Consider the following 26,659-nt stretch of genomic DNA (forward strand, 5'->3'; position numbering starts at 1 on the left):
ATTGAGGTGAACTCCCCATCATCCATCCCAGCACTCCCGCTTGGTGTAATAGCAGTGTAACTTTGAGGACTGGCCCCAGTAACTAGGCTGTAAAGATTTTCCAAGTCAAATATAGTAATTCTATCTCCCTCTCAGCTGATAGGTTCAGGAAACCAGATTTAAGCCGATCAGGATTTTAAAATGTCCTTGAGATTACTCTTGTCCATAGGTGGACTCATAATCCAATCCAGTCTCTTAAAAAGAGACTGATAGATGCATTGATTAATATTCCACTTTATTCCAGAAAGAATTTGAGGCAGCCTGCGAATATGCACGCAAAATAGCAGAATAAAGATTAAACAGATGAAGAATTGAGAATAAGGGGAATAAAAGAATAATGGACAGCTACTAAAAGAGGCAGATTTGATCCTTAACGTTCCTAGGAGAAAAAGCAAAGACGAAAACATGAATAGTTATAAGAATTGCCATGGGCTTCCCTGGTGGCGCAGTGGTTGAGAATCTGCCTGCTAATGCAGGGGACACGGGTTCGAGCCCTGGTCTGGGAAGATCCCACATGCCGCGGAGCAACTAGGTCCGTGAGCCACAACTACTGAGCCTGCGCGTCTGAAGCCTGTGCTCTGCAACAAGAGAGGCCACGACAGTGAGAGGCCTGCGCACCGCGATGAAGAGTGGCCCCTGCTTGCCGCAACTAGAGAAAGCCCTCACACAGAAACGAAGACCCAACACAGCCAAAAAAAAAAAAAAAAAAAAAAAAAAAAAGAATTGCCAGTTCCATGAAAGAAAACAGTAACAACAATAATAATAACAGCTTACACTTGTTAAGCACTTACGTTCCAAGCACTGTTCTAAGCACTTACAATATATTAATTCATTTAATCTATAGAACAACTCTATAAAGTGGGTAAAATTTTTACCCCCACCTTTGAAATGAGAGAAAGTGAGGACCATAAAAGTTAAATACATTATCAAAGTCTTAAATCTAATAAGTGACAGAGGTAAGAAAAAGTCAAAAACAAATGGAGAGCTCAGAGGAAGCACTGTATTTTTAATGCATTGTCAGAGAGAAATCTCTCTCATGGGTCCTTATAAAGGTAGATTTTTGAATTATAATAGTTAATATAATAACAATTATTTTGGTGGTGAAATAATGCAGAAAATTCCTTAGCAGACAAATAAGATTTTTTAAAGTATAGGGAAAAGTCCTTGAAGATTAAGATTTAGAAGTAAAATATGGATACTCTGAAAGATCTCCGTATTTCCTCTCAGCGGTTATGATCCTTATCTCTGCCAGATGAGTAAGGTTTCAAGTTTCAAAAATATAGACTTAAGCTGATTGCAAAATGAATCTTTCATTGGGGTCTGGAAAACCTACTCTCCTAGCAACTATCTTTCAAAAAAAAAACATGTAATTCTAATTTGCTATTTGAGGTTTCCAGTAGAATGACTGTTTTGAGCAATAGTAATTTCTTTCTTATAATAAATCAAAAGAAAAAACACCTTTAAAGCCTCAGATATTTTCACAACACAATCATCTTACATGTATTTCCCTTATCATCAACTTTTTGGATTGTTTTCCACTTGGACAATGATTCTGATATTAAAATCATGGATAAATCTCTGGTGATTTATTAGCAGGCATGTGGCCCAGACAGACATGGCCTTTTGGTAGTAACCCCTCTCTACACCTGAGTCACTTGGCTCCCCGCAGGCTGTCCTCGTCTCCTTTTCATTAAAAGCTATTATCGAGAAAGGATCTGAGCAACCCGCTTCCACTGAGTCTAAATACAGGTAAGGCTTAATACACATCTACTTTACTTACATTTTAATCCAGCAAAGAACCTGACGGATCCAGTCGCTGAATGTAGGGATTATCTGAAGCTAGGGAGATCCAGCCTCTTAAAGAATACTACAAGCTGAGAGAGCGGAATAAGGAAGCTCCCTTAGTTTTGAGAAAGAATTTCAAAGTTACAAAAAAGATAAAGTCAAACTTGCTTTTCAAGACCAGTGCAATTCAATGTCTTATCCACAGATCAGTACAGTTTTATGAACTCTTTGCTTTCAGTTTATGACAAGTATAGACTTTGAGAATGAAAATTTGAGAGAATTAATTTTAGAGCAGTTTGACAGAATTATTTTATGTCTATTGCAACATAGTTTTAAAAATTGGATTTGTATTTTTTGTCTTTTTAAGATATTGTTTTTCTAGTAATTCATTTTCATTGTATTTTACAAAAGAATTGGTCTGCAGTGGATTGGATATTAGTTTGAGAATCACTATACTATAATATAAATAATTTTGTATTAATGGTATATTCTGTCATATTTTGTTCTAACACAAACAAATGGTACCAGGTGACAGAGGTTTTAAAATATTTTATGGAAGAAGTCTTTTATCCATTGATTTAACTCTTGTATGTGTGAATTAGGAAAAGATTTCCACTATTTGTGTAAGCAAATGTATATCCAGGAATCAATATCTGAGAAACACTATAATTAGGTAATAAAATACTAGATAGAAGATAAAGCAATTTTCCAGAAGTTATTAGAGAGTAACCAAGGAAGAGATCTCTAGGTACAGGGGCTGTTACATTTTTGGCAAATGGCTGATAATGGAGGAAAGATTAATAGAATCATAAAAAAGTTAGAAATCATAGAATCCTGTTTCTTGTTGATAAATGAGCTCAGAATAAGGAAGAGACTGTTGGAACTAAAAAGATGAACTGGTGGGTGAGAACTGCAGTTCCCATTATATACACAGTTTACATGTATAAATATATCCTTGTTGCTATTTTATAATATCCAGAATCACATAATATTAGAGCAAAAAGAAGCTACCACTATCATATAATACAGCTTCGAATTTACATCTAAGACAACCAAAGACTTAAGAGGTTAAGTGAACATGCCTGAAATTGCCCAGTACTTAAAGAAGGAAGATCAGGAAGAATAGAATTCAAGTATTCTGACTCCCATTTCAGTAATTTCATGTGGCACCATGTTGGGAGAGACTTTTAAGTAAGCTACCATATTAATTCCTTAGGAAAAGTCTTCTACTTGGAACCTAAAGTAGTATATTTCACAAGAATGAAGCTTTGTTTTTCTTATGTAAATCAATGAAAAAATAAGATTTATTTAACAAACTAAATGATTAACCATAATGGTACGACCAGAGGAATTTTGCCAAGTAGAGACAATGTATCTGGGTGAATGATACAATTTATAAAAATTAGAGAAATTCAGGGTTAGAATAAACCTTAACTAATCTATATACACTGACTGGAACAATCTAGCCTACCCACAGGAAGAATGGCAATCAATCCAAACCCCAAATTTCTATGTTTTTGGACTTGTAAACTGTGCTGACTTATAAAAACAGACATTACTTCCTTAGTACTTCTATAATCCAGGTACCAAGCTACCGCTTTATTTAAATGCCTCATAATAAACAATGTGAAGAAGGTATTATTATTAATCTCATTATAGAGATGGCATAATTGAAGAGAAGTCAAGTAAGTTGTACATGTAAACATTGCTCATATGAGATCAGACTTCGATATGCTTATATATCCCTCATTCATATCTATTATACCATATTGTGGTCTAGTAAGTCATCCAGGTGACATCATAGGCAGCCATAAGGGCCCTGGAGTCAGACAAGCCTGGGTTCGAATCCAGCCTTTACTGTATACTAACTGTGTGACTTTGGGAAAGTTACTTAACCTCCCTGGGCTTGCCATTTCTTTCCTATAAAATGGAAGTGGGGCTATGGTGAAGAATTCTAAGTATTCAGCTTATAGTAAGTACTCAATAAACGCTAGCTACTACTACCAAGGGCCAAGGAGTCAACTCAAGCTAAAGTAGGCCTCTTGGTTATCCTGGGCACAGCAAAATCAACTTACTAACTCTACTATCCCTAATCTCCCTGTCTATCTGGTGGGAGGAAGGCAATCCAGCTTCTGTAGCATTTCTCAAAGAAGTCATATATTTCTCCTGCTGAGGTGAACAGGCTCAGACATCTTCCCATGCCAGAACTTGCTTGGAGCTATCAGCCTTCCAGGGGTTATTAGTATAACTTTTTAAACAAAAAAAGGGAAATATTTGAAGATGGTAATGAAATTGTAAAATTGTAAACCAAATCAATAGTCACTATAAGAAACTCTGCATATCATACTTCTAATAAAGAAATGTATTGTTTAAAGCAGTGGTTCTCAAAAGTAGCTGGACATTAGTCTGAAAAGATCTCAGAGTTTGGGTTAAAGTTAGGGTGACACAGAATTACATCAGGATCTCTGGGGATGGAGCTGAGTCATCAGGTTTTTTGGGGGGGTTTAATCTCCCCAGAGGATTCTAATGTGCAACCAAGGTTGAGAATCTCTGATTTAATGCTACCAAGTAAAAAAAAATTTCCTAAGGTTGAGTCTGGAAATCTGTATTTTCAGAAAACAACCCAGATAATGCTGATGATTGACCATATTGGGAATCACTGGCTTAGGACACGTTAACGTCCCAATAAAATAGGTGAGAGCCTTTATTTATAGTTACAAAGTCTAAAGAAACATTGCCAATGGAGCTCTCAGACAAAAAATAGTTGGTAATAGTTTGGATTCCAGATCATAAAATTGGAAACAGATTCTTAAGATTTCATTATTTACTAACCAATAGACAACATAGGTTAGTAAATACTGTTTAAGGTTGGAGGTTTAAGGTGAAATTTAAATGTCTATTTCCTGCTTCCATTATACTTAAACCATAACCTTTAACACTGAGCCAACATAATTTGTCTTTTACCTACCAGGAATTATTTCCATAGGCAAACTGTACGAAACTCAGCCGTTTTAATACAGAGGAGACAGCACAAAAATCACTGCTATGTAGCAACCAAGCAAAAACAGTGCTGATTTATGAAACTTCACAGACTCAGAAATAGAAACAAAGCACTAAATATTCATGAAATCCCATACAGTGCCTGCACATAAGTTACATCTCAGTGATTTGTAACTTAGTTATAGGCAAAAAATAATAATCTGAGCACATTCAAACATATGGAACCTTTCAAGTGTTAAGTTTCACTAAATTTTGGTCTTATTTTATTTTGAGTCATAAATAAACTATGAACATGCTGTAAATGGTTGGCCATAATCTAAACCTCCCAAAGAAAAGTAAACAAAGATTTCATCAGAAAAACAAGAGAGAAACTATGGAAAGAAGGATTAATGAAAATCTTCTCTGATTGCAGTGTTTTTAGAAAGTGGTAGAAGCTCTTTAAAGACACAAAGACACAAGTGAAAGAAGCAAGTAAAATTCTGCCATTCAACAAAGCAACATCATAAACCTATCATGCAAACAAAATTAAAGTAAGAAAACAGTCTGTGTCATGTACTCTTTGAATTAATCATAAATTCACGATATAATCTGATAGTTAATACAATAATCAAAGAAATCTTAAATTTCAATGAGTTACCTTGCCAATTTTGGTTCCAGTTTCATAATGTAATTATCCCAATTTTATTTAACTATACCAATGACAGATGCAAACTTCAAATACAAACAGTATGCCTATATTCCATGTTTAAAGTGGAAAGATCAAAAGCATACCACTGGTAAAATCTAACAATTCAACCCAAAATCTGTTTATTTATTTCAGATATATTATCTTTTTTAAAGAAATATAATTTAATTAATTGCTAAAAATTCATTCTTTTTATCCACTTTGCACCCTGTGTTTTTTTTCTTCACTGTGTGATAAACCATAATTAACCCCAAGTAGCTCTGGAACATAGTGCTGTTCTTTAACAACTGTTAAAAAACAAACAAACAAACAAAAACTTCTTTAATTAGAAAAAATTTACAATCAAGATATACACTTCTGTGTGTGCGTGTGAAGGGAGGCTGTTTGTTTTCAAATGGGCTTAGTTTACCTGTGATACAAATAAATGCTCAGAGATAATGTATCACCTCCACTGAAACGCTTTTGTTCTTAAAAAAGCAAGCGGGGGGCTTCCCTGGTGGCGCAGTGGTTGAGAATCTGCCTGCTAATGCAGGGGACACGGGTTCGAGCCCTGGTCTGGGAAGATCCCACATGCCGCGGAGCAACTAAGCCCGTGAGCCACAATTACTGAGCCTGCGCGTCTGGAGCCCGTGCTCCGCAACAAGAGAGGCCGCGATAGTGAGAGGCCCGCGCACCGCGATGAAGAGTGGCCCCCACTTGCCACAACTAGAGAAAGCCCTCGCACAGAAATGAAGACCCAACACGCCATAAATAAATAAAATTAAAAAAAAAAAAAAAAAAAAAAAAGCAAGCGGGATACTGCGATGCATAAATAGTAGTTAAGCATTAGGAATGTGAGGTGACACATCCAGAATAAAACTATAAATAAATAAAACATCGGTCAGACCCACGTGAGCGCAAATTGTTTAGATTCAGAGATTCAAGAAAGTGATGTACAGAGCAGTAAAAAGGATCAAAGGATTTAAAAACAAAACCTATAATAAAAGCCTTGACAAAATGAGATTATTCAGCAAAGGAATTTTTTAATAATGGTTCTCAAGTATGTGAAGAGGATGGTATCAGCTGCTCTCCATCTCTACTGAGGAATGAATAAGGAAGAATAAGATTAATTCTCAGGAGAGCAGACTTAAGTGAGATATAAGAGAATATCTCAAATCAGTTATATTTTTAAAAAGAGCAAATCATTCAAAGGATCTGTGGGATTTCCTTCCCTGGAGATATGTATAAGTAAGGTATATATTCTTGTTCAAAATGTTTCAGTGATGTCTTGCTGGGAGGAATAGTCTACTATCACTGAAACTCAGGATAGGAAGATCATGTTTCCCAATCACCATTTATTGCTTTCAAATATTCTAAAAATGGAGACTTACTATATAGTTATAAGAATTAAACATTGAAATATTCAAAAGATTTTATGATCTATAGTTAAAATATGCTTAATCCCTGTTAGATAAACTACGGAAAATGAGAAACCATCCTCTTTTAGTTAACCAATAATTTTCTACATGGCCTTATGACTAAACTTTTTTTAAAGAGACCTTACTTTATCCTTATATCTGAAGAAAACTTGCTATCATCAGTATGCATTAAGCTGTCAGTGTCTTCCCAACTCTCACCTGACAGAGGAGTACTTGGGTAAAGGCTCACTCTAGTTCAAGAAGTCAGATGGAACCAAGCTCTCTATGTAACGAACAGGCATACCTTCAGCATGTGACCCTCTCATTACAGCTCTCTCTAATCCCATGGGAGAGATATGGACACAGCAATAATTTGCTGGCTCTACTACACTGTTATCACCCCTCCAGGAGGAAGATATATGGCAAGTGAAAGAAGCACCTGGAGCAGGTCTCCATGTAGACCAATCCTGCTATCACTTTTCAAAATTTTCGATGCTTGTCTGTATTCTGTACACATAAATAGCTAACATTTATAAAGTGTATACTTACATGCGATATACATATAATATATAAAGTACTGTTACTGATGGTTCATATTTGTTCTACTTATTTAATCCTCACAATCCTGAAAGGTTGGTACTATTATTGTCATCCTTTTAACAGATGAGGAAACTTTGGCAAAGACAAGTTAAGTAATTTGTCCAAAGCCACTGAGATATTAAGCTATTGAGCCAGGATTCAAACCCAAACAGTCTGGCACCAGAGTCTGTGTGCAAATCCATAACATCAAAAATCTATCCTCTCTGCTGTTGGATTAAACATACAGAAAATAAGAAATCAGCTATTTCTATTCTACTCCTTATACTTGGAAACATCATTAGTCACTACTTTTCTAGGCACAAAATACAGCACAGAACTCTCCAAAGTCAGTGAAAATAAGATATTCCTTTAAATTATTTATACATAATTTTCAAAAAATAAAATAATATCTCATTGTCATAAATTCATTTATCCACTGGCAAAACCTCTTTTCTTATGTCTACAAAAGGAAGGAAACAGATTGACACTAATAAGCTGTTTCTTGTTTTTCACTGTAGTTTATTTGAAAAGAGAGCTCATGAATTGAATTGATAAGAAGTAAATTAACATATAAGGATATGAAGCAGAATGTATTTACACAAAAAGTAACTGTTGGTGAAGTAAACTGCTAAAGTCAACAACAATCACAAGTAATATTTTTAAAGACAAATTACTAGAAGATAGTATACAGAACATACATTCATTATATATATTTAGTCTCTATTACCACTGACCTTAAGTTTATCATAAATATAAGAATAACCTTGATTTCAAAGGTCCTAGCAGACATGGGAAAACCAGGCTGGAACTGTAAATATAACTACCGTGGCGCAAGCACACTCTAGCTAATTCAAAAAATGAGCCCCGTCTCTGAATGTCCCACAGTGAGCTATTTCTGACAATTTCTCAGACTACCAGTTTCTGTTTCTGCTAAATAGCCTGCAGACTTGTCCAGTCCAGTCTCTTTATCAGCCACCACGGCACAATCTCTGCTACCACTAGCCTTCCTGACATGGCTTCTCCACAGGGACAGGTGTTCTCTGCCTGTTCCAATTGCTGCTCGCTGCCTGCACCATTCTGCCCTCAGGGAGGGAATATGAGCAAAGGCTCACCCTATATTCTGGATACAAGAGCTAAGACTAGCTCTAATTATCTTAGGTTTCAGTTTTATAGACTTCATGGGTCAAGGGTAATGCAAGTTAAGGCCCAGGGCCTGCCCAAGGTGAGAAGTCTCATAAGAGACTTTCTACTCATTAAATTGGGACCCCAAAGCTCTCTATTTTCAGAATAATGGTGAATCAGAAGTAAACCTGCCTCCATGGTCTATAGGAAGGTGGGATGGTTTGTTGGTGAGCACAGCAGACAGCAGAGAAAAACAGTGTAAGAAACAGGGGTGAAAGGGTTGGAAGGGGTGGATTCCTGAGAAGTTGTGACCTTAGGCTTCCCTTACATAGTTCTGCAGCCTGGGGTTATATCACCTTGACAATGCAGGGAAACTTAAGGTAGTCGCAGACTAATAGCAACTCCATATAGGAGTCAGAAGCAAATTCTCTCTGGAAGAAAAACTTTCATTCTAGACTTCAAAGAATTTCCTCAAATAAAATTTCATATGCCATAATGGTACATAGCTAAGCATAAACAAGCACAAAAGAAAAAAGCCAGCATGAGCAAGAAAAATAGACAGCAGATACAGATTCCAAAAACTTCAGACATTGAAATTACCGGATGCATCTTATAAAACAGCTATTATACTATGTTTTTTAAAATAGTTTGAAATAAGAACAAGTTTGAAGATACGTTCAGAGAGCAATGAACTCTAAAACTGCCCTAGTAGAACTTTAAAAGGACTAAACAAAATGTCTTCAAATGAAAAATGCAATAATGAAAATTAAAAACTCTGTAGTTACACACACCTATTAGAATGGCCAAAATCCAGAACACTGACAATACCAAATGCTGGTGAGAATGTGGAGCATCAGGAACTTTCATACATTGCTGGTGGGAATACAAAATGGTACAGCCACTCTGGAAAACAGTTTGGCGATTTTCTTACAAAACTAAATATACTCTTACTATACGATCCAGAAATCACACGCCTTGATATTTACCCAAAGGAGTTGAAAATTTATGCCCACACAAAAACCTCCACACGGATGTTTATAGCAGTCTTATTCATAATTGCCAAAACTTAGAAGCAACCAAGATATCCTTCAGTAGGTGAATAGATACATAAACTGTAGTACATCCAGACAATGGAATACTATTCAGTGATAAAAATAAGTGAGCTATCAAGCCATGAAAAGACATGAAGGAAACTTAAATGCATATTGCTAAGTGAAAGAAGTCAATCTGAAAAGGCTACATATTGTATGATTCCAAAAATATGACATTCTGGAAAAGGCAAACTATGGAGCCAATAAAAAGATCAGTGGTTGCCAGAGGTGAGGGAGGGGAGGAGAGATGAGTAGGCAGAGCACAGAAGACTTTTATGGTAGTGAAAATATTCTGTATGATACTATAATGATAGATGCATATCATTATACATTTGTCCAAACCTGTGGAATGTACAACAGTATGAATGAACCCTAAGGTAAGCCATGAACTTTGGGTAATTATGACGTGTCAAGGTAGGTTCATCCTTGGTAAAAAAAAAATGTACCATTCTGGTGAGCGATGTTGATAATAAGGGAGGCTATACATGTGTGGGGCAGGGGGGTACATGGGAAATCTCTGTACCTTCCTCTCAATTTGTGGTAAAGTTGAACTGCTCTAAAAAAAAATAAAGTTGTTTAAAAAACCCTCAATAGGGACTTCCCTGATGGCGCAGTGGTTAAGAATCCATCTGCCAATTTAGGGGACACGGGTTTGATCCCTGGTCCGGGAAGATCCCACATGCTGTGGAGCAACTAAGCCTGTGTGCCACAACTACTGAGCCTGTGCTCTAGAGCCCGTAAGCCACATCTACTGAGCCCACGTGCCACAACTACTGAAGCCTGTGTGCCTAGAGCCCGTGCTCCACAACAAAGAGAAGCCACCACAATGAGAAGCCTGCACACCGCAATGAAGAGTAGCCCCCGCTCACTGCAACTAGAGAATGCTCGCACGCAGGAACGAAGACCCAATGCAGCCAAAAAAACCAAAAAAACAAAAAGGCAATGGGGAGTTGTCTCTGTTAGTCTTTAAAAAAAAATCAAAAAACAAAACAAAAAAATAAATAAGTAACCCTCAATAAACTGGTCTTATAGCATAATAGACACATATGAAAAGAGAACGAGTAAGCTGGAAGATAGGTGAGAAGAAGAAAGGCAGAATACAACACACACACACACAAATTTTTTAAAGGAAACTGAAAGAGAGGTTCATGGAAAACAGAAGAGATATGTTTTGAGTTTCATCAGAGTTCCAGTAGGAGAGAGAATTAGACAGAGGCAATATTTGAAGAGACAATAAAAAAATAATTTCACAACTGATGAAAAACACCCATAGATTCAAGAACCAAATGAATCTCAAGCAAGTAATTACTTTACAAAATTCCACACCTAGACATACAATAGTGAATCTGCATCAGAAAGAAAGAAAAGAAGGAAAAGGAAGGAAGGAAGGAAGGAAGGGAGGAAGGGAGGAAGGGAGGGTGGGAGGGGGGAAAAGAAAGAGGAAGGAAGAAAGGGGAGGAGAGAGGGAGGAAGGAAAATCTTAAAAAGCATCTAGGGGGGAAAAAAATGTATTGCCTTTAAAGGAATAACATTAAAGGAGACTGAATTATAAACTCCAAGCCAAAGTTTTTCTCCAGCAGTATCTCAAAAATTTGTAAGGATATTTTTCAAGCAGAGGCTAACGATCCCAAACGGAAGGTTTAAGATGCAAAAATAAAAGAGGAGCAAAGAGAATAATACATAGGTAGGTATATATAAATGAATGTCGATTATAAAAAGCAACAATAATAAAGTGATTGTAGAAGTGAAAAAGGGAAGGAAGGAAAGAAGGAAAATAGGAAGAAAGGAAGGCAAAATCATAGGCAAATATCCCCACACAATGTCAGAAGGGGATAAATGAAGTTAAATGACTTGAAGTCAAGTGGCATAAATTAACATGAAATTAAATGACATTTATAAGCAATGCATCTGATACATAAACATACAGTAAGGTTGAAACTAAAAGATAGGAAAATGAACCAAATGCTATTTAAAAGATAACTAACATAACTATATTAACACCAGACAAAATAGAATTTAAGGCAGAAGGCATTACTAGAAAAAAAAGAGTGTTACTTTAAAATGATATCTCAATTCACCAAAAAGTTACAACTTAAATTTGTAGATAACCAGTTAGTCTCAAAATATAGAGAAATAAAAAAAGAAAAACTTACAAGGAGAGATAGATATATACCAATAATCACTGTGGAAATTTTAACATATTTCTCTCAGTATTTGATTAAATAGATTTAAAAAATCAGTAAAGATACAGAAGATATAAATAACATTACAAATAAACCAGATCTAATGTGTGTGTATGTATACAGCACTTAACCACTCAAGAGTACATATTCCTCCTAGCACACATGGACTACTTATGAAAAGTGACCACCTAGGACCATAAAAAAAGTTTCAGCAAATTTCAAAGGGCTTAAATCACACAAAGTATGTTTTCTGTCTTCAGTACAATTAAGCTAGAAACTAAAAACAACACCAACAAGATATCTAGATGTTCCCTATACATCTGTTATTTAAGAAATAAACTAAATGGTCCCTGAAACAAAGAAATCGTCATCAAAACTGGAAAATAGTTTTACCTGAATACCAACAGAAATACTATAAAAATATTACATATAAATCTTAAGTTAAAACAGTACTTAGAAGAAAAATATATTTTAATAAATAATAAGCTAAGCATACATCTCAAGAATTTTAAAAAAGAACAGCAAAATAAACACAAAGAAAGGATGAAAGGACATAATTAAAAATAATCTTAAAGTCAACAAAGTTTGAAACAAGCAGCCATTGAGGGCGCATCAACAATTTCAACCATTAGTTTTTTTGGAAAAGACATAAAACGAATAGCCTTCTGGTGAAACTGATCAAAAAAAAAAAAAAGTTTCGAAAATCTAACACCAGAAATGATGAAGGGAATCATATTAAAGATGCTGCAGATACAAAAAACATAATAAAAGGATATTGTGGGAAGCATTGTCAGTAAAATTTGAAAATTTAGATAAAGTAGGAAATTTTGTAGAAAAATAAAACAACAAAACTGACAAAAAAATGGAAATCTGAATATAACCAATAATCTATAACCTAAATGTAACTGATAACCATTAGAGAAATCGAGTAAGTAGTCACATATCTTCTGGTCCAGTTCCACTTAATGTCATAATTTCTACAACTTTTCCATAGGATAGAAAAAGATGAAATGCTCTCCAATTCGTACATAGCTAGTACAATCTTGTTTTCTTAACCTAATAAGTACAGACAAAGGATTATGGGCCAAATTCTCTCATAAAGATACATGAAAACATTCTAAATAAAATATTACCTAACTGAATCAAGTAATATATAAAAAGGACAATATATCATGATTAAATTAGGTTGATCCCATGAATGTAAGGTCTGTTTAACATTAGAAAAGAAATCACTGTAATTTACCATATTAAGAGGATAACCAAGAAAAATCATATTATAATCATGAAAGATGCAGAAAAAAAGCACTTGACATAATCCAAGTCCCTTTCTTGATCAAAAAAAAAAAAAAAAAGAAGAAACTTTCAACAAACTAATAATAGGAGGAAACACTTAACCTTATAGAGTATTTCCTGATAAAATACAACACACAAACATCATACATAATGGTAAAATATTAAAAGTTTTCCCTTTTGAGATTAGAAATAAGGCAAGAATGGCCACTGTCACCATTTCTAGTCAACCTGACGTTAGAGGTCCTAACCAGCATCACAAGGCAAGAAGGGGGAAAAAGTATAAGGAATAGATCAAAGAGCCATATTGTCATTTATTTCCAGATGATATATGGTTTATATAGAAACTTTTAAAATCCACAAATGACTTTTAAGAATGGACACAAAATTTAAACTATGAACTATATTACTATGTAACAGAAAATACAATTTCCAGTAGATACCATTTAAATCATATAAAAATGAAGTGCCTGGAAAAATGTAAAAATGTATATCTGAGAAAAGATTTCTATGGAAAAATTACAGGAACTTATTGTCATTTTAAAGAGTAATTTAAAAGAGAACTAGCATGTTCATGGATTTGCAAACTTAATATTATAATGTCAATTTTCCCTAATTGATTTACAGATTTAATGTAATTCCAATCAAAATCCGAACAAAATTCTAAAATGTATGTGGGAGTAAATGAGAACAAAAATAGCCAAAATACCCTCGAGGAAGAACAATATGTAGTCCATAGGGGTCTACTCATTCTAACATATATTTGAATAGAGAAATTCTTTTGTTTTTACTTATTTTGTTTTGTTTAGTTTTGTTTATAAACTGACATACAGACCTTACTCAACTTACGATGTGGTTACATCCCTATAAACCCACTGTAAGTTGAAAATATCATTAAGTCAAAGATGCATTTAATAACCTAACCTACCGAACATCACAGCTTAGCCTAGCCTACTTTAAATGTGCTCAGAACACTTACATTAGCCTATGGGCAAAATTATTTAACACAAAGCCTCTCATGTAATTTATTGAATATTATACTGAAAGTGAAAAATTGAACAGCTGTATGGGTAGGAATTTGTTGTAAGTGCATATCTCATGGCTGACAGGGAGCTGCAGCTGCTGCCCCTGCCCAGCATCACGAGAGAACACTGTACCACATATTGTTAGCCCAGGAAAAGATCAAAATTCGAAGTTCAGTTTCTAATTAATGCGTATCGCTTTTGCACCCTGGTAAAGTTGAAAAATTGTTAGTTGAACCAGCGTAAGTTGGAGAGAGTCTGTACAATGGTTTCCTCCCAAAGGGCAACATCAAATCAAATCAGCAAGTATCCACTCTGTACAATACTTGGTATCATCATGGACAGAAAAGTGGTTTTCAGAGTTTGACAAAAAGATCCTTTTCAGTGATGAACACTGTAAGAGACTCAAGGAGGGAGGGGAAATGGGATAATAAATAGGAAAGCCTCTTAGCTTCATTCAATTCTTAGTGTGCTAATAAGTAGAAATTAATTTTCAGATGTTCAAATATCTAATGGATTTTTAAAACTCCCCAAATAACAAGAATTCACATCTTACACGTATTTGTCAAAGTATTTCTGTAACATAATACAGGTATTTTAAGTTGAAGGATATATGTGTACTGTTCATAAAGAATTATGTGATATTTGAAAGTAATATTCATATGTAGAAAAGAACATGAAAAGATCTAGAAGCCAAATAAAATATGCAAAATTACAAGGGCTAGTGAAATGAGTAGAAGCAAAATAAATCAACCATTACCTTTTATTTTCCCCAAATAAATAAATGTTAATGATGCATACCAGTGGTTCTCAGAAGTGTGGTCACCAGAATGGCAGCATCAGCATTACCTGGTGTCTTGTAAGAAACATGAAGTCTGAGTTTCCACCCTGGACCTACTGATCAGTAACCCTGGGGATGAGGCTTGGGAATCTATATCTCACACTCCCTACTGGTGAACCTGCTGTCCTTGAATCTTATTATAATTTTTTTTTTTTTTTTTTTTTTTGGCGTGCAGGGATTGAGTCCACGCCCCCTGCAGTGGAGGTGCAGAGTCTTAACCACTGGACCACCAGGGAAGTCCCCTGCTGCCCTTGAAGTTGGAGAATCACTGAACCATTTCAAACCACGCTACACTCAATTTCTTCTTATGTGAATGGACAACTGGGTTTAATGTTTATTATGAAGATTAAATAAATTATCATAATGGAAGAGAAAAAATTAAAAGTCCTTAAAATAGGTTTGAATAGCATAAATGGAGCTTGCATTTTGTCAAAATATAATTAACATGAGTATCATTTTACTAATTTCATGAAACTAATATTCTACATGAGAAGGGAAAGATCCATACCTGCTTTAAAATACTGAAAAATATTTCACATAAATATTAGGGAGATATTTTCTTATTTGCAATTTACTAGTTATGGAACCTCTCCATACATTGCCTCATCTGTCATTACAATTATATATTATTCAGCACACCTAACCTCATTATTACTCCAAGACTATTATTTCATACTAAGATTTTTAAGCTCATTAGAAATTTTTTTTAAATTCCAAAGTGTGTTTCAAAAATACTGTCACGAGTCTAACATAATACTCAAAATTAAAGTCGCATTTCTGAGTAACAAAATTTTGTCTTTTTCTCCTATTTGTTTCACTCATATTTATTTACCTAATCACCACCTTCACATCTATTGTATAAAAAGACAGATTTCCAACTAAAAACTCAGTAAACAAACACGGTAGTCAACTTCAATTGTAAACAATCACAAAACAAACTTTAAAGCATTTCTACCAATGTAAAGCTCTGTGGGAAATTGTTTTCTCAAAGTATTGTAGATGATTATTATGAACAAAATAAATGAGGTAAGGTAATGTTACAATAATGATCTGGAACTCTGAGTCAAATGAGGAAGATTAAAGGCACAAAGAAACTCTTCCTAATAAACAAGCAGATAACTGCTGGAAAGAAAAATATGTTCCTTTTTGAAATTAACTGCCATACATTCTCAAACTACACAAAGCTGTCATAAAGGACATCTAAATCTGTCCTCGTTTGTAACATGTGTTGTGACAAGATTTGACAGTTTATCAAAGACCTATAATTGTCACCTAAACATCTAGCATTTTGTCAACTGCAAGCATGTTTAGTGAAAGCATTTATTTTACTTATAATACAACAACCATTTTTCTCCACTTTCTGAAAGAACCGACTGACTTTCTTTTCTCCTTAGTTGATCAAGCTGCATCAGGGCTCTCTTTGAATTATTTATGTTGGAATTGTGAAGGGTAAAAGAATAATCAGTAAAGCAAGAAACTATTCCCAAGGTAATAGATATATTCTGGGTATTGACTCAAAAGACCTTCAAAATACAACAATTCTCACAGATCTGTAGAGATGACATTTAAATATGCTTGCCTTGGGAAGGAGAAAGATAAAGCATTTTCTCTATACCACAATTTTTGTTTCCAGAGTAATTTATTAACAACATCTTAAATAGAGAGACTGTGTTGTTCAATGGGCATCATTCCTACCTGTAACCTTTGTCAGAAACAGTCAGTGATAAGATAGATGTCTTTCTCAACCTACAGAGACTATAAATCCCCTTACAATAGACCCATGTAACAGAAATATCAGAGTAATAAAGATATTTCCATGACACTACTAATCATTCATTTCTTTCTGGAAATAATTCTTAAAAGCAAAAGAATTTTCCAGTCTCAGCTTTGGAGTTTTGTCCTTTGTTGTAGTTGTTCGACAAAAGAGTAAAATTTTTGTGCAACAATTTCTACATAACCTTTTGATTTTTTCCTTCATTCTGATAAACCTCAAAGAAAAGGCCTAGACGTGGTACAGTGAGAAAAGCCCTATTTGGAAATTCAAGGATTCCGCGTTCTAATCCATATTCTGCCTCTAATTAGCTGTTAGATCCCAGGCAACTTGCTTCGTTTCTCTGGTCCTTGGTTCCCTGTCTGTGAATTAGGATGCTAGACCGGGTGGTTTCTAAGGTCATTTCCATCTTTAACATTTTATGATTCTAGACAAATCCCTGAAACTGTGAGGTATTGCAACAGCCAGAGCATGGATCAAAAACAGCAGCAACACAAAAACTTCTCCTACTTAACACCTCAAGGAAAACGCAACCAACTATGGGTTTTTAATGTTTACATTAGCGTTCAGTCCAATTTAGGTAATAATAAGTCGATTTAAAAACCTGTTTTGTTTTTCTTTAAAAACTGAAAAATGTGTGACACATTTAGAACACTAAGAATCATTTTAATGGAAGCTGCAAGTACTTTTTAGTGTTGCTAAATTAAGACACAGAATTTTCTTTAGAAATCACTGTATGTAGTCTTGGCTGAAGATGAGAATTACATAGTATAGGTGGGTCTGTTGATTTTATAATAGGAAAGAACATGAATGAAGAGTTGTGGACTGAAATGAGCCTGCATATATGGTCAACCATGAAGAGTTTGAACTGAAGAGAAAAGCATGTTGATGTCTCCAGAGATGTGGTTGGATCAGCAGCAGGACATTTTGATTTAGCCTTTCTGACATAGCTGTTTTTGTTTTATAATAATAGCACATTTAATATATAAAAACACTGTTTGCTAGCAATGTGTTTCACAGGCATTGCCAAATCGTATCCATTTCTATTGCCTCCCCCCATTCCTTACCTCATTCCCGATCTTATCCTATCCATGAACCAAACCCAGAGGGGAAGCTCAAAAGTGGGGTGTGAAGATACATTCAACAAATTATTTAGTAATTTCAAAATATTATAAAATGATGATTTGGTTTTAGGCTAAATAAAAATATCCCAGAACCAAATGTTAAACACACAATTAGTAGGATAAAACTTTATGATCTCTATCTAATGTTTCCACTATTTTTATGACACAGTTTGTTGTTGAAATTCCTGGTATCTATGATCTCTTCCACTTCTTAGCTCGTTACTCCAACCCCCAATGCATTTGGAAACTGTGTACTTAAAATTTCCTAAAAAAGACTTATCATATATATTCTGTTAGTCTTTTTTAAATTATAAAAGTAATGAAAGTTCAAATACTACATTAATAGATGTCAATAAATTGTGACATATTCATCCCCAACTAAAACCAACCTACTCCCCTCTGCAAAGGTAATCATAATAAAAAGGACCTCCTTAATGATTTGATGCTTTGACTATTACTTAATTTTAAATGCATAAATATCATACTATGCATATTTTTGTGAATGATTTTTTTACATTTAAAAATATCTTGGATCACCTCACACTGGTCAGAATGGCCATCATCAAAAAAATCTACAAACAATAAATGCTGGAGAGGGTGTGGAGAAAAGGGAACCCTCTTACACTGTTGGTGGGAATGTAGCTTGATACAGACACTATGGAGAACAGTATGGAGGTTCCTTAAAAAACTAAAAATAGAACTATCATATGACCCAGCAATCCCACTACTGGGCATATACCCAGAGAACCATAATTCAAAAAGATACATGCACCCCAATGTCTACTGCAGCACTATTTACAATAGCCAGGTCATGGAAGCAACCTAAATGTCCATCAACAGAGGAATGGATAAAGAAGATGTGGTACATATATACAATGGAATATTATTCAGTCATAAAAAGGAATGAAATTGTGTCATTTGCAGAGACGTGGATGGACCTAGAGACTGTCATACAGAGTGAAGTAAGTCAGAAAGAGAAAAACAAATACCGTATATTAATGCATATATGTGGAATCTAGAAAAATGGTACAGATGATCTTATTTGCAAAGCAGAAATAGAGACACAGATGTAGAGAACAAACCTATGGACGCCAAGGGGGAAGGGGGAGGAGGTGGAATGAATTGGGAGATTGGGATTGACATATATACACTACTATGTATAAAATAGGTAACTAATGGGAACCTACTGTACAGCAAAGGGAGGTCTACCCAGTACTCTCTGGTGACCTAAATGGTAAAGAAATCCAAAAAAGAGGGGATATATGTATATGATTCACTTTGCTGTACAGCAGAAATTGACACAGCAGTGTAAAGCAACTATACTCCAATAAATAAATAAATAAATAAATAAAATTTTAAAATGAAAAATAAATAAAATATTTTGGAGACACTTCCATATGACTACTGCGGTCTCTTTAATGGCTGCCTGTGTATGTACAATACATTATCTGATAATTTAGCTATTGACAGAATTATTTTTGGTTTCCATATTTTGCTTTTATAAGCAATTCTGGAGAGGTTACTATTTGTCATTCATCATCTTATACCCTGTAAATGGTGCAACACCTGACACACGGAACACCTTGGGAAATATTGACTAAATGGATTAATACAGCAAAAAATACTATTATCAATATACTTTGTGAATCTTTCTATTGAGTAGATTCCTAGAAGACACATTGAGCCATATGTTATGTACTCAATTTCCCTTGCAAAATCTACACACTTACACTTTCCATTAGACTAGAAGGCGTTATCTATTTTATAATTTTGGCTTACCTGGTGTGTGAAAATGAATGTCAATTTCTTGATTTCTAGCATTTTTTCATACGTGTATTCCTACTTACCTTTTTCTCACTCAGTTGGAAGAACTCTGGGCACGTTTTACACATTTCCTCCAGTCCAGAACTTTCCTTTCAAAGTTACGTGTTTTGCCTTGTAGAAATTTTCTATTTTTCCGTATTCAGATTTAAGCTGCCCTTGGAAACTAATACAAGCACTAATAGAGGAGAAAAAAAAAAATATCCATGAACTGAAAAAAGATTTGACTCGTTAGTTTAGAAGCGTGAACTGGGTGCCAAGAAGGAATTTTTTTTTTTGAAGACCCAGAAGGCAGTTTAAAGCGGCGCACAGCCGGAAGAGACCGGAAGAGCTGAGTAACAACCGGAAGCTGTTAGTTAGTGTCTGCAGTCTCTTGCGTCTGGCTGGGGGCTGGAATAGTCTGTGGTCTGACCTCTGTTCCTTTCTCAACTGCCGGGGTGATCACCGGACGTAGAGAGCCTAGGGCAGTTGACCAAAATGCCAAATATCAAAATCTTCAGCGGCAGCTCCCGCCAGGACTTATCCCAGAAAACTGCCGACCGATTGGGCCAGGAGCTGGGCAAGGTGGTGACCAAGAAATTCAGCAACCAGGAGACCTGCGTGGAAATAGGCGAGAGTGTGCGAGGAGGGGACGTCCACATAGTGCAGAGTGGTTGTGGCAAAATCAGCGACAATCTAATGGAGCTTTTGATCATGATTAATGCCTGCAAGATTGCCCCAGCCAGCCGAGTTACTGCAGTCGTCCCGTGCTTCCCGTATGCCCGCAGGATAAGGAGGATAAGAGCCGAGCCGCAATCTCCGCCAAGCTTGTTGTAAATACGCTGTCTATAGCAGGTGCAGATCATATCATCACGATGGACCAACATGCTTCTCAAATTCAGGGCTTTTTTGATATCCCAGCAGACAATTTGTATGCAGATCCAGCTGTCCTGAAGTGGATAAAGGAGAATATCTCTGAGTGGAGGAACTGCACGATTGTCTCTCCAGATGCTGGTGGAGCTAAGAGAGTGACCTCCGTTGCAGAAAGATCGAATGTGGACTTTGCCTTGACTCACAAAGAACCGAAGAAGGCCAGTGAAGTGGACCGAATGGTACTAGTGGTATATGTGAAGGATCGTGTGGCTATCCTTGTGGATGACATGGCTGACACTTGTGGTACAATCTGCCATGCAGCTGACAAACTTTTCTCAGCTGGAGCCACCAGAGTTTCTGCAATCTTGACTCATGGAATCTTTTCTGGCCTGGCCATTACTCACATCAACAGTGCAGGCTTTGAAGCAGTAGTAGTCACCAATACCATACCTTAGGAGGATAAGGTGAAGCATTGCTCCAAAATACAGGTGATCGACATCTCCATGATCCTTGCGGAAGCCATCAGAAGAACTCACAATGGGGAATCTGTCTCCTACCTGTTCAGCCATGTCCCATTGTGATAGAATAACGTCGGGGTTGTTGTATTTTAAATAAAATAAGATAAAATAAAAATATACCCTGACCGTTGGTTTCCCTTGGTGTTTGATGAAAAGTTCAGCAGAAGGCCCTGTTTGTTCCAGTGTGGCTTTCTACATCCCACATCATGTATATTAGATGCTTATTTTAGATTGGAGAAAGACAGATTGAGAATAATTGCTGGAATATCCTATCTGGGTTGTCTCATTCTGGTTTCTTTGATGATTTTGTGAGCCTTGCAGCTCTAACTACAGTTCAGCTGCTGACTTCAGACTTTGAAGGTGTTGTGTGGAGTTGTATGAAATTAATTGGGGAAACTTAGACTACTTTATATGTGAATGCTTCAGGGTTCACTTTGTTCAGAACAACTAACAATGCAACCAACCCAATCCACCACCACATCTCCATCCCACCAACCCCCTCTTATTCCCTGTATTCCCCTCCCCTCTTCCCCATTTGTCACAAGTTCTCCAAGATCTGTGCTAAATTAATCAAGAGTCCTGTGCAACCCAAACCTAGTTTACCTGGTTGCTGAGCCATCTGCAAGGCAAGAGCAGCAGCTTTCAGCTTGAACAGCCATTGGGTAGGATTATGAGAAAAGGCTGCAAAGTGCAGCAAATGCTTCTTGAGAGGAAGAAGATAAATCTGTCACCATCTGTTTGGAGATTACATGTTTTGGATTCTCCAGTGTACCTGTTCTTTTTGATTTAGTTTTACTTCTAACCATCTTGACATTTTCCTGGTCAAACATCCTGTTGGATCCAAATTATCAGTGTACCAGTCTTCTGGAAAGCAAATCCACTTCCTGCTATATAGTCTCTAAAATTTGCACCAGATGTTTCTGCTGTAGCTTAATCTTAGCCTGCTACTGCCGTGGTAGTAGATTTTAGGTGGTGTTGTAGTACCTTTTGATTAAGCATTTAATTTTAATCTTCTTCCTTGCCTCTCAGATGACTTCAGATTTATATTTCAAAACTTACGTTATTGTCTCTTGTAGGGAAAACGAATAAAAAGTCTGCATGTATGTGAGAAAAAGTCCACATTAAGATATATCCTGAAATTTCTGATTTCCAAGAAAATTCAGACAGGCCCTAAAAGATTCTGAAAGGTAAAACGTAAGATAGTTTTAAAGAAATAATATTCAGTTGCTGTCAGACTTCTCATTTGATCTCTCAGGTAATAAGCAAAATGGAACAATATTTTTGCAGTTCTAAAGGAATATTCCTTTTAACCTAAATTTGTGTGCTTAGCCAAACTATTATTTAAGTTTGAGGACAAAATTAAGGCATTTTTATATATTAAAAGACTCAGAAACTTTACCACCATGAATGCTTCCTGAAAGTATCACTTGAGGATACCGAAAACAACAAGTATGTACAACTAAGAGGAACACATGGAATGAAAGAGATAATGGTGAGCAAAGAAAGAAGTGAAACTGATAAAATTTTTTTGTGAAATTATTGTGAATATTATCACAATTATTAAGATAAAATTCACATAAAAATTGAGCCACAATGTAAAGCAAGTTATTTAAAAATCTGTAAACAAAATTCCAGGTGATATCCACAAAACGTGAGAGGTTAGGATTAGTCTATGTATATTAATGGTCTATCTAGTTTGAGAGGGCAGTTACTGACACCAATGATTGACATGATAGAAAAAAACGAAGTTTAAATATGTTTTCTAAAATTCAAGGACAAGCAAGAGAAGAAAAGAATGGGATAAATTACTTCCAAACTCCTAGACAGAAAAAAAAATGGCATAATAGCCATAATAATGGCATAATGGCACAGTAAACAAAGTAAACAAATCCAGCTGAATGTAGGAAATGAGGAAGAAAACAGATCAAACAGAAAATACCAAATATATGTTATCACAAATAAAGTCAATATATTAAGTTAATCTGATAAGAGATAGATTATCAGAATGAGTAGCAAAAATATCTAATGCTATGCTGTTTATGGGAGACACACCAAAACAAAAAATTAGATATAAAAAGATAATGAAAAACATACCGAATAAATGCTTACAAAGAGGAACTAGGAGTGGTACTTCTGGTCAAAGTAAAAACAGAATGTTTTGCTGATTATGAATCTTTATGAACTTAACAATTCAACATCAAAGTATAAGAAGAAAAATAAAACAGTGAGAATATAAGGAGAAATGTATAATCTACATTAACTGTGAAATTTTAACAAAACTCTCACGTAAATAACCAAGAAAAGATATTATAGGGTTTAAAATAACTCCACATCACAATTTAATAACTATACATGGAAATTAAACAGATAATTCACATTTTTCCAGCATGAATGATAACATTTATAATATTAAAAATGTAGTAAGTCACAAAAAGTCTTCATAAATGTTTAAAAAGGAATTTATAAAGACTATATATAAGTAAAGTGGATTTACTACAATCATCCAGACTGCATTTTGAAAAAATAAAACTCTCAGTAAAATAGTAATAGAATGAAGTTTGCTAGATCTAATAAAGAAAATCTACTAGAGACCTACAAAGATATACTTAATGATGAAATATTGAAAATGTTCCCATTAAAATCAGACAAATTTCAAAGCCAGTGAAATAAGGCAAGAAAAAGAAAAGAGCTAGCAACACTGGAGGGAAAAGAGGCAAAACTCACATTACCTGCAAATGTCATGATTATCAACAAAAAAATCCAGCAATCAGAAGAAAAACTATTCCTACAAGAGGTCAGGAAAGTGACTGTACATCAGGTAAATAAAATAATAGCCTTTCCTAAATACCAACAAATCCTAATTGAAAAATATAATTGAAAAAAGTTTCCACAACCTGGAGCAATAAAATCTGCAAAATAACCAGTAATAAACTCCCAAACTGTAAGACTTGTATGAAAGAAAATTATGAAAAGATATAGAAAATAACCTGAATAAATGTGTTATGAATCTGGAGATGAAGAACAATATGAGAGTTTCCTCAAATCATCTAGTCAGTATAAACCCAGTAAAAATCCGAAAAGGATTTTTTTTAAGAGAACTAGATAAACTTTTCTTAAAGTTGATCTGGAAAAATAAGAGATCAAAAATATTCAAGATCTTTTTGAAAATGTTTTTGTACTACAATATATTAAAACATTGTAAAGCTAACAGTAATAAAACTGTTGTACTGATGCAGGGATGAACATGTAAATTAATACTGCAGAATTTAGATTCCTGAAACAGACCTATGTATACTTATGGGAATTTAGTACACACATACACTATTTAGTGGAAAGATTATGTTACTGGAAAAAAGGAGCATAACTGAATCAATTCTATAGGAAAATCACTATTACAAAGTCCCTCTGGAGATGCTTTCCTGATATCCTGCCTTGGCAACCACTCCTGAAATCTACTCAGATTCTCTGAAAGGGGGGATAAGACTCCTGCCATAGTTTTTTTTCCTAAGTATCTTCATATACATGTTGATCAATCAGATAACAGTGATGCTTATAATGGGCTTCTTAATGTCAGTTGTCATTTATCAATTTCTAGCTCCTTGATGATCTTAACTTTCTGTTTTCTTGATTATATCCTGGAAAGCACTTCCAGCCTCCTTAAAACTTCCACTTTAAGCACCATTATAACATTATTACCTTGTTTATATGAAGCATATCCAATGTTACTTTTACACATACAAGCAGTCATTTTGGACAAACTGTTCTCAGAATACAAAATAGATGAAAGAGGCCATACCATAGTAAATACCACACACTGCAGAATATATTCACCCCATGGTTAGCAAAGTAGCAGTTTCCATAGCTGAAAGCGATAGTATGCTTATGCTTATTGACCAAAAACTGTTTTATACACTCAATAGTATTACATACCAGCTCATATATATGATAAAACTGGCATATCATGTCATTGGATAAATAATGCACTGATCAGTCAATGATGCTGGATAACTGACTACTAATTGGGGCAGCATTTTTTTTTTGTTTTTTGTTTCTGTCTTTAAATGATGCACAAAAATAAATTCCAGAAGGAATGGTTATAAGGAACAAAAGTATAAAACACTGGAAGAAAATGTGGAATAACTTTTGTACTCTTGTAGTAGAGAACTTATAAAAATTTATAAAAGATGAGATTGAGGCATGACTTCTGGGATTCTACAGGCAGGAAATAGGCTGATAGAGCTACTCAGCTGCAGACTTGTGCTACTCTTCGAGACAAATAAAGAATGACTCTAAGGGCAGAGACACCAAGAGTGGTACAGAGGTCAGAGGGTTCATTGAGAGCGGGCTAGAGGCTGACTGAGCCTCTGCTGTGAACCCAGAGGCTGATGGAGCCACTGTCGCAGGCCCAGAGGCTGGAGCTGTGGACCCAGCAAGTGGAGCATCAAGCCACAGAGAATTACCCCCAGTCCTTAAAACCTAAAGAAATTTGCCCTGCTGGATTTCATACTTTCTTGGGATGTGCAACCCCTTTGTTCCTTCAAATTTCTCTATTTGGGAATGAGAGTGTATATCCCATGCCCGTCCCACCATTGTATTTTGGAAGCAGATAACTGCTTCTTCACCAGTCCCCATATGGAGAAAAGTTTTGTTCCAGGATGGTTCATACTCAGAGTTTCACTCGTCTCTGATTCAGATAATTTAATAATGAGATTTGGGACTTTTGAGTTGATGATATTTTGATGAGATTTTGAACTTAGGGTTGATGTTGTAATGGGTTGAGACTTTGGGGGAATGTTGGGATGAGGTGAATGGGTTTTGTATGGATGTGGGACAGATGTGAATTTGGCAGGGACTAGAGAGCAGACTGTAGTGAGTTGAATAGAGGCCCGCCTCACGAAAGACATATCCATGTCATAACCACCTGAACCTTATTTGGATAAGGTGTCCTTATTGAGATAAAGGGTCTTTGTAGGTGTAATTAGGTTTAGGTTTTCCAGATGAGATCATCCTGGATTTAGGGTGGGCCTTAAAAACAATGACAGGTGTCCCTATAAGTGAAAAGCAGAGGGAGATTTGAGAGAGAGACACAGAGGAGAAAGCGACATGAAGATGGAGGCAGATATTGGAGTGATGCATCTGCAAGCCAAGGATTGTCAAGGATTACAGCAACCACCAGGGGCTAAGGGAGAGTCATGGAACAAATGCTCCCTCAGAACCTCCAGAAAGGGCCAAGTCTACTGACACCTTGATTTCAGGCTTTTGTCCTACAGAACTATGACAGAATAAATTTCTGTCATTTTAAGCCATCCAGTTTGTGATAATTTGTTACTGGAGCTGTAGGAAACTAATACAGTGTTTATACCAGGAGACGGAGTGCTGCTGTAACAAGTACCTAAAAATGTGGAAGTGGCTTTGGAATTAAGTATTGGGAATAGGCTTGGAAGACGTTTATTTTAATGTACTTTTTATTTTTAAAAAGTTGAACAGAAGATAGATTTCAAACTTAGGTTGTGTTTGGATGGTCTATATAAACTTCAAG

At 35.5% G+C, this 26,659-nt stretch overlaps 1 protein-coding gene and 1 long non-coding RNA gene across 2 annotated transcripts in view; both read left to right on the forward strand.

Moving 5' to 3' along the window:
* LOC309665945 overlaps positions 1-26,659 on the forward strand; it is a 340,836-nt gene that overhangs the window by 44,039 nt on the left and 270,138 nt on the right. The window lies entirely within an intron of this gene.
* On the forward strand, positions 12,446-25,933 carry PRPS1L1 (phosphoribosyl pyrophosphate synthetase 1 like 1). Its single transcript, XM_082472763.1, is given in 3 exon segments — positions 12,446-20,510; positions 20,513-21,054; positions 21,058-25,933. Coding segments are annotated over 3 exon segments (951 nt in total). The 5' UTR covers positions 12,446-20,227; the 3' UTR covers positions 21,184-25,933.

Source organism: Balaenoptera physalus (assembly GCF_965194825.1).
Source record: "Balaenoptera physalus genome assembly, chromosome: 8".
NCBI classification, from domain to species: domain Eukaryota; kingdom Metazoa; phylum Chordata; class Mammalia; order Artiodactyla; family Balaenopteridae; genus Balaenoptera; species Balaenoptera physalus.